Source organism: Cheilinus undulatus, linkage group 3 (assembly GCF_018320785.1).
Source record: "Cheilinus undulatus linkage group 3, ASM1832078v1, whole genome shotgun sequence".
In the NCBI taxonomy this organism is placed as follows: domain Eukaryota; kingdom Metazoa; phylum Chordata; class Actinopteri; order Labriformes; family Labridae; genus Cheilinus; species Cheilinus undulatus.
Window position 1 is genome coordinate 29,022,954 of NC_054867.1, and position 9,979 is coordinate 29,032,932.

Genomic DNA, 9,979 nt, shown 5'->3' on the forward strand with positions numbered 1-9,979 from the left:
AGACTAGAACCACATTCCAGAGAAGGAGATTGTTTATTGAAGCTTAAACAAGACTGAGAATGACCCTAAAACTGAGAGAGAACTTCATTGCTTCCTTGCAAAATGGTTGTTGAAAAAATGTTGCATGCTTTTTTGAGACTTTTTAAATACTGTGTATTATTGAAGAACAATACAATGAACATCTGTTATTCAAATGATTGATAGTGTAAAAAAAAACACTTAAAGATTACTAAACTACATACAATGCAAATGTAAAGTATTCATCCCCTTGGAAGTTTCATCCTTTTGTTGATTTTATTTAAAAAAAAAAGTGATTGCATAAATATTCACCCCCTTTGAAGTGGCTGACCTCATTCAACAGAGGTCCAGAAAATTTGTGCTAGCAGTCTCACAATTAGTGAAATGGCGATCAGCTGAGTGCTGTCAATGTGTCTCAAGTGGCTGTAGTATAAAGACACCTGTGTCTGGAAGGTCCAGCCACTTGCTGATGAGTATTCCTGGCTGCCATTACGCCATGAAGACCAAAGTTCACCCCAAGCAACTTCACTAAGGTGAAGGCAAAGTATGAGTTAGAGGATGGACACGAAAAAATGTCCAAGGCACTGAACATCCCCAGTTAAATCCATCATCCATCATGGTGGCAGCATCCTGTTGTGGGGATGCTTCTCAGCAGCTGGCCCCGGAAGGGCAAGATGAATGCGGCAAATATAGGAAAATCCTGGAGGGCAATCTTATTCAGTCTACACAATGCTGATTTTTTAAAGGAAAAATTTATGTTTTTTTCTGCATGGTTTTGATTTTGATATTATGATACCAATGCTTGGATGTTTTATGCTGTTTTACATTAAACATATTCTATAGTAGTACAGTTCTGTGTTTATTGTTTAACATCCAGTTAAGTGCATGAACATACACAACAGTCTGCTATTCTGGTCTCTAATGAGGTACTTTATTTACACCATAGGATTGCTGGTCTGTGTAGATCTGCGTGTTGCACTGAACAGAGGAAGTAGAGTCTTTACTCAGAGGCCTTGTTTGACCATGAGAACCAAAGTGAAGTCCTCTGGGATGTTTCGCCCTTGTCATCTCATCTGTTATGATTCCCATGAACCTCTGGGTCTGGTTTATAGTCAGCAGAAGAAGAAAGCGGCTGTGCACTTTCTAAATAAAGCCCCTGTGATGGTTTCCTGATTCTCCTTTAATCTTGTCTTGTCACAACAGGGAAAATATTTCCATGTTACATACTGTACATGTTACACATTACACAAGTACATTAGCTTAAAAGTTGAGACACTGCATTAATTGCAAATAAGACAAAATGTGATGATTGAACTCTCATTTAGATTAAAGAGCACAAAGACAGCATATCATATTTGAAAACTTTCAAACTTAATTGTTTATGGTCATTTTGAATTTTATGGCAGCAACACCATCTGGTTTGTTTTCAGCCCACAGTTCAAGAGTCAGCATCTGTGATGGTATGGGGGTGCATTAGTGTGCATTGTATGGGTAACCTACCCATTTGAGAAGGCTCAATCAATACTGAAGGACATAGATGGGTTCTGGGGGAGCATATGCTGCCAAAAAGATGACCTTAACCACAGTCAACCCCATTTAACTGCTGTTCTTAAGTATTTCAGTGCATCTATTTTAGTTTTATCTGAACCACTATAGGTTACAGTGCCATGAAAATGTTTTTTCGGCCTCATATATGTAATTTTAGTTGTATTATTGCTCCAGTGGCAGGTGTAAAAATAAATGATGCCCACCTTTCTTTATGATTACCTAAATATAATTTAGGCATGTAATCAACCAAAGAAAATCTTGGTTGACTGAAATATATACCACACACCGACCAATCGATTGGATAAGGTAGGTAACAAAAAAAAAGAAAGAAAGAAAGAGCGAGTGTGTGTGTGAGAGAGAGAGAGAGTTTCATCCGTTACAGGTTCCTCATTGCATCCTTCTGGTAGTCTACATGATCAACATCATATGAACATCATATAGCCTACAAAATATCCGTAAACAACTGTTTGTATTAATTCATAATAACTATGAACGGGATGCACTTGTTCCCCCCCGCACTGTCATTTACGAACATATAACAGACAGCATCAAGCATTTTATTTATTGAGGTAAAAGGAAGACATAAAGACCAGAAGACATCATCTATCTTTCTTCTGCTTCTTGTCAGTCTGTAATAGACAGTAACGCTGATGTGTACATTTTAATGAGACAATAAAGGGACTTGATACTTGTATTTACTGACCATTGAATTAAGCAGGCAGTGCCCGCTTAATACAAACATGGATCTTTCTTTCTAGTTTAAGATATGTTGTTTCCAAGTTCTTTATAGTGCAAACATTGTGAAATTATTCGAAAATAACCTATTCTGCATCACTTTGTGTGCCTCTCTACCTGGGCTGCCCAGCACTGAATTGCTTCTTTTTCTCTCGCCCAATGCACATCTCTTCTTTGGTCAGCTGCACTCCACTCGTTTCATTCTTGGGCATTAGGATTTTGGTTAGAAGGATGCTCATTGACCAACTAACTGACAAACCAACTGGAGGTTGTCAGCCCTAATATAATCATGTCTTTTCTTTGTCAACATCTGTCTCCTCTGCCTAAAAAGCACAAGCTATGATGCTACAGAAGTGCCCCAATTTTTTATGAGCAGTGATGCTGGCATGAAATTTGATAATATGCATATAATACTCCGCTAACAGTAAACATTTCTCAGTCTTGTCATTTCATATGATGTTTTTGTGCTATTTCTGATTAAAGATATGGATTTGGAAATCATAACATTCTTCAGTTTGTTTTCTTTTTAGAAAATGGTGTAAAGAAGTTTGGAATTATCCTCTTCAAAATTACATATATATTTTTTCAATTTGTATTTAAAGATATCTAATTAACGTAACCTGTGAACCTTAAGGTTTGATTGTTTCTTAGTGAAAAAAAGTAAATAAAAATGGAAAATAGCATTAATCACATTAAGTCTCCTCTATAATGTACTCCATTTTCTATCCATCTTTTGCCTTCATGCGTGTGCTTCTCAGTAGAGACCACATGAAAGTATAGTTGATACTCTTCATCTGTGATTGAGCAGCTGTGCAGCATGCAGGCTCTTAATCAACATTTGGTCCTGGAACAAATATAGGAGCTGTCAGTCATCTGCCCAACAAAGGCCAAAGAGCTTCATAGACTTCATAACTTTAATAAAGCTTCTTCTAAATATCATTACAACTGCTGTTCCCTGGAGCAAACAACTCAATACGATGTTGTGCTTCAAAACATGGAGTTATGCAAGCAACTTAGTGTATCAGCCAACTGGAATACATCCAGAACCCCAATAAATCCTTTGTACTTATTTTCCTATCCCTCCATGGATATCTCCATTACAAGATGTCATGATTGAACTGCAGTGTAATGTTGAGCTTTTTCCCCTGTTTTCAGCTATAGTTCCTCCTAACCACTCCTCTCTCTCTCTCTCCAGTGGAAACCTGCTTTCCTTAGCTTAACTCGAAATCAGTCTCCAGCTAAATAGAAGATTGGCCACATGATGTAATTTACCTCTAACTTACAAATTAGCGTGTTTCATAACATATCAGGAGTCAGTGTCAGATCTACTGATTAGACTTAGCAGCCAACTACAACAGTGGTTCTTTCCACATCTATGCATGGCAACTCTCAGCCCCTTTTTGGTCCCCCTGAGGGACATTAAGCTAATAAACCCACATAAACTGTAACTCTGTTCATGATTTTCACTTCAGATCTTTGTACAGTTCCCAGATTTATAAACAGGTACAGTGAAGGAGTTTAAAACCAACGCAATGAGAAGATAAACAATAAAAGCCCTGCACAGCAAAGAAAACATGTAAAACTAAAACAGAAGATCAAAAAATGGATGGGTATAACTGTTCTCAGCTGCACAAACATCTGCATCAGTTACATAAGACCAACCAAAGCCCACTCATTGGGAACTGCCAAGTAAGGTCCTTTATTTAAGTACAGCCCGAATCCTGACCATGCTTTAATAAGAGTTTATTTCTCTGAACACACAGGAATTACACAAGTTTGCCAACCTAAACACAAGGTCTAACTTTTGCCTCCATGTACTGAAGGGATAACTACACTATACAGTAGATGCCAAGAGTAGGGACTAATTTGGATGAGCTCACACTCACAGTGGAACCAACAACTATGGGAGAGGACGAGGAGAAAGACAATCCTCACATCTGCTTCTACAGTAATGAACTGGTGATTTGTTGTGTGTCCTCCACACTAGGCTGGGTCCCCCTGAGTGTGTATGCCTCAGCAGATCATGCTGTGTGCCAAAGGTTTGAAGACTTAAATGGCAACAGGTAGCAACATCTGCCAGAGAGTCTCACGTGCTAGGATTAATGTGTGGGTGGAAGCCATCATTTTTTGCTTTTCTGTTTAAAAGAGGAGTCACTTGTGCTAGCCTGTAATGTTTGGCTCAACACTGGAAAAAACCTTCTGGAGCTTTCTTGAAACTATGTCTGGTTTAAAATGTTTATCTAGGATGTTAGAGATCTATTATCAAAGAAAAGGTGAACGGCACACTGTAAAAATGGCGGTGGTTTGAAGAATTTAATTATTTCATGGATACTTATAACTTTATCATTTCATGAGTTATTTCCTGTAATTTCCAACTGATTTCCTGTGATGCCTATATGATCTAAATTTATTGTAATGTCTTGATTATGTTACCCTTTTTAAAATGTTAAGTGTTATAATCTTTATATACTTATTTGTCCCTTTTTTACCATTATTTGTTCTTTGCTACCCATTTGATGTGACATCCTGTTTGACTGATTGTCCTGACTTTAATGTTCAATAGTACAACAAAAGAAATCCTCACTTTATTTAAGCCCAATCAGTGTGTCTGTGTGATACAGATGTGTAGTAGGAGACTATAGCCTATTTCACTTTTGAATTATTCTAAATGAGTATGTCACTGCTCATTCAAGATAATCAGCAGGTCCTTCAGTACCTATCTTGATTTCTAAGCCTATATATTTAGTGTTTAAACTATTTTCATGTTTTCAGATTCTCGTTTTGTTTGGTGTTTACCTTGTCTTGAATGTTTCTGTCTTATTATGCAAAGCCCTCTGAGTCATCTTTCTGTCTAAATTCTGCTGTTTTCTATATCTGCCTTGTCTTTCATGTTGAACAGGTTCAGTCATAAGGTTATGCTTCTGTGTATTTAGTCCAAATCACCGATTCCAGCGCAAGAAATGTGATTACTTCCAGTAAACAATGTGTTCTAATAACACAATGAAGAATGTAAGAGGGAATGAAAACCAAAAGTATTTGATTAAAAACTGAAACTACTCTCGTTTTCATCTGGTTTTGTTTACTTTGGTTGATCAATAATTATGGTGTGCTTTACTGGTACCTTAGTTAACAACAGTAAGGTATTAATAACTAACAACTGCTTTGAATGTTTCCCATCTACAGACACTCTGACTTGCAGACATACTCTATGAACTATGTTTTAAACAGTGTTGGAAGAAGCAATGGCTTGGATCCATTTCGTCCTCTCTCTTCTTCTCTCCCTGAATGAGTCAGCTGGGGAAGGTGATGTATTGATGCATTAATCCAGCTGCAGCGCTCTGGGATCTGGCGTGTGCTAAAAAGGAAAATCTGCAGTTTTGCCAGAAAAATCACTGAAAGCTAACAACAGTATTACTCTCCCAGCACTATTTGCTAAGATTTTCCACTTCTCCATCATGGCCTGGTTCTGACTTTGAAAAACTCCCACTGCAGTGTTAAAGTGAACTCTTTGTCCTGATAAGGGGTCATTAAATCCCAGCTGAGCTCTCAGCAGTATGGCATAGTGACATTCCAGTGGGGGTCCTAGACAAACAGCCTAAGACAAACGCCACACTTCTTTACCATCCCATGTCCCTGATATCACACATGATTGGTGAGGCATGTTGCAACGGGGGTATGGGAATCCTGTTTATGGAGAACTGTCTGTGCTATTTTTACACTGAGTCCATGCACAAAGCCACTATGTTAATTTGAAGCACATGCCTCTAGTTTGTGCTTTTCTCTTACCACATCTGATGGTACCATTAACCAATGTTTGTGGTTGAGTTGGTGCTACAACACAATAAGAGGAGAGACTGAGTTAATGAGGCGACGTGCTGTTAGTGAGATGTTTTGCTTCATAAAGCAAAGGCGAGAGCAAACTTCTGCTCCATCTGTAGCCAGCTGCTTCTCCTCTGTTCACCTCTTCCTGCATGGACACTTGGGGAATTACCTCATCGGGCACAAAGCACTTTGTTGATACAGCCTCTGGTTTAGGCCTGTAAATAGCTCTGTCGCCCTGTGAAAAGTCTCTTTGTTTTTGTCAGGACAAAACTTCATGCTCCTTTTTAAGACTGTACACAAAAATGTTTTCAAACCTAATTTAAATATCCCTATTAGTCCTGCAAGGTCTGAAAATCAGAGATCTTATCATGCCCTCAACTAAGAAACCAATTACACTAAACCCTGAACTCTATGATCTCCATCCTTCATGCACGTGTATTACATTTCTAATGAAAGCAAATGAAGCTACATTAATTTGTTTTACCACACAGACAGTAAAGGCCTCCTTTAATCCTCCCTTGTCTGACTAATCAGCTGCAATAAAACTCAGATGACAGCAGCAGTAGGATGTTTCATCATATTACATGCAAGACATGAGGTTTATAAATAAGAGTTGGTAGAGTTTAAATTACAAAAACATCTTTATTTTCATTGGCTTCATAACAGCATTTAAAAGTGAAATGTTACAGTCATATAAAAATAAAGTGACTCTGATGATTGTCCGATCTATACATGGCTTTAAATGAAACTGTCAGATGTAGCCGATGATGTCTTTGCAGATGATTGGCTGTCGACTGCCTGACTTCATTAGGGCAGCAAAGTGGTAAAAGTCTGAGTCCAGCTCATTGATGCCTGAGTGAGACTGGTGAAAAAAAGGCACTTTAGGCTGTGATGCGACGATCGGACAGGACAAGCGTTTTGGAGCATTTGCAGCCCTGTTAACACGAGCAGAGTCTGTAGATCTCATCCTCACTCTGTCCTCTACACTCTTTGAAAACCCAGCCAGTTTCCTCCTCATGTTCATAAAGAAACCTCTGCCCATTTTACATCTTGGGTCTGGCTTCAGCTCTGCAGGTTCGGGGCAGTCTGGTAGGTCCATCCAGTTCTGTATTAGATCAGCAAAGCTGTTATCTCCTAAGACCAGTGGTTGGCGGTTTCTTCCTCTGGTGAGCAAAGAGTTTGTCCAGTCCTCTGGGTCAGTGACTTCAAATGAAGTCCAGCTCTCTAAACAGGCGTCAGAGGTAGATTTAGGCCGAATACGTCCGCTGGGTGCTCTGTTTGTGCGGAGACAGGCTGATGATGACACCCTCACATTCCTCGTCCTCCTCAGAACCACCCCTTCATCCTGCCAGGATGCCTCAGAGTAGCCCGAATCCAAGTCCAAACTTTTCCTGCTGCTGGGAGAACCCAAACTCAATCTGAGGCTCAGACCCAGCCGGCTGCTGGACTCTTCATCCTCGTCTTCATCCTCTTCCTCCAGAGGACTCGAAAGGCAGCATGCCGAGTCGTAGGTGCTGGCTGTGCTGGCGTCAGATATTCGCAGTCGTGTTCGCTGTTCTCTCTGCAGTGCCCGCTGTTGACAAGTACGTGCCAACGCAGAGTGTCGCACCAAAGCCGGGAGCTGGGTGCTGATGGGAGCAAGGGGGTGTCTGGCTGCAGGGCAGGTTCGCCGCAGTTGTTTCAGGTCCTGCAGTGACCTCATCATGAACTGCATCTGCTCCCGTAAGCAGTCGCCCGAGTCACGTAGGCAGAGCTGAGGAGACAAAAAAATAAGATCGATGAGCAAATCAGAGAGAAATTGCTAAAACAGAACATTGAAAAGAATATAAGTCATTGACAACAAGAGTTGAGTAAATGCAGAATGCTCCAGTGTCAGCTTCTGTGCATGCTCAGGCTTGCAAGGACTATTAAAAGAGCCTCTTTACTTTTATTGTAATCCTTTGCTGCACTTCAAAGAAAATGCTTCGTCAATGGACACAAAAAGCAAACTCATCCGTCTGTTAATTTTTCCAAACCACGCCAACAACAAAAGTGAACGCCCTTTTATCATCGACTCAGGCGTGATTCAACCAAACGGCCAGACAGATGTTATTCCAGAGCTCACTGCTCTTATGTCTTACCTCAGCTATTCATCCACACACTGAAACAACTCCAGGAGCAGAGTGAAAACATCTGCAGTATATCAACGAGAAACTGGGCTCCTGATTTAGCTACAGGGGTCCTGCCTCTTTAAGAGTGCGGTGTGCTTCAATATGAAATTCACCAGTGACACACAGAGGCATATAATACTCCAGTTTCCTCTCTGACTCACTCTTCTGATTGGTCAGAGTGAGCCAGTGAGCTGCTCGCTCTCAAACTCAAACAGGGCAGAGAGATCATGTGACAAAGTGTGTGAGAGTTAAGAAGAGGAAAGTAGAAATATGAGGCGACTTTTCTTTGTAAACAGCTTGGACTATATTCTTTATGAACTTGTTATCTTTATTAATAAGTATTTGTCTTCCCTGTTAGCCTGTTGTATGTAAGTGTTCTTGAAAATTTTAACTCAGCATTAGAGATTCAGACACTGCCTGAGTCTGAACTGACAGAGAGGTGAGAAATGTAAGCAAAACACGCAGCAAAGGCACACACAGGATGCAGGTCCACCAGTGGCTAGAGGTCACATCCAACATAAGGCACACTTCTTTCCTTCACTCATGTCAGTGCACTAACCTTTAAACCTGTACAACCCCTCTACTCTGACTCTACACAGTCCAGCAAAGCCTATGACCCTGGAGGAGGACCTCCTGCCCCCACTAAGTCCTCATCATAACTCTGTGAGATGCTGCAAGAAGTTGAGGAACTACAGAAGGTGTTTAGCCATGCAACAATAATAACGACTAAAAGATAAATCCAAGTTTGATGCACCATATGGCATACTGTATAAGTGCTTATAGTGAGGAATTCTAGCAATCAAACAATGTATATATGGGGTTTGTTAACGTGGCAAAGAAATAAGGTCCTTGGTGCCAAATATTAGGGAATTTCTTGTTTGTAATTACCAGGTATTGCACAAACAAATGTTTCCAACTTTTTAGGTAAAATAAGGAGAGTATTCTCTCTTTCTGTTTCCCTCTTTTGCTCTCCAGAGCGTTTGGTTAAAATGTCTTAAGAGCTGTAGTATTTGGTACTTTTAGATAAAACCAGTCATTAAATTGCAGAGTTGGTATCTAACCATACCGTGTCTAAAAGTATTAGATAATAAAACATCGTGACAACCTTACATTTATTTTTAATCACATAAAAGACACTGCAATCCTACTCATTGAAAAAAGTCTGTTTGACTAAATAACAAATAAATATATAAATAAAACTAGGAGGATTTATTGCACCACTGACTGGCACTTCTGCTGCAGTGCTTTGTCAGCAGATGTTTTCTTCATTGAGCACATCTGATTCACCTCCTGGAACATCGATGAATGTGAACAGATCTAGCCTAACAGCACTGAAGTCACTAGTTTAAAGAGTCAAGCACGTATAAAAGAGACAATGAACTCACCATGTCTGTTCCTTTCATCTGCAAACCTCAAAATCTGTAAGAAAATTAAGAGCAGGTTTTAAAAATAAGACTACACGAGCAAGTTCACACTCAAAGAAGTCACAGAAGTCTGCGCGGAAAAAAGTAACCGACAGAAACACACACTCACTTTTGATATGGCTGTCTTCGTCCGAGTTAAATGTTCATTTGAAAGTAGAAAATGTCTCCGGGGGTGTTTCGGGCTGAAATGTCTCCAGCAGTGATGTGACTCCTCTAGGCTGTCGCTGTTGTAACATTCACACGCACACAGATGTTTCTGCTGAGTGAAACGCTCAGCTCCGC

General features: G+C 40.0%; 1 protein-coding gene across 2 annotated transcripts; it reads right to left on the minus strand.

Annotated features, from left to right (window-relative positions):
• Window positions 1-6,756: 6,756 nt before the first annotated feature.
• On the minus strand, window positions 6,757-9,979 carry LOC121503516 (PAK4-inhibitor inka2-like). 2 transcript variants are annotated; one of them, XM_041777979.1, is made up of 3 exons: window positions 9,807-9,979; window positions 9,659-9,692; window positions 6,757-7,876 (listed from the first exon to the last, which is right to left on the minus strand). In XM_041777979.1, the coding sequence occupies exons 2-3, from the start codon at window positions 9,674-9,676 to the stop codon at window positions 6,875-6,877; spliced, it is 1,020 nt and encodes a 339-aa protein (XP_041633913.1). In that variant the 5' UTR covers window positions 9,677-9,692; window positions 9,807-9,979; the 3' UTR covers window positions 6,757-6,874. The 2 variants fall into 2 exon arrangements, with proteins under 2 accessions (XP_041633913.1, XP_041633920.1); XM_041777986.1 differs by lacking the exons at window positions 9,659-9,692; window positions 9,807-9,979 and adding an exon at window positions 8,244-9,611.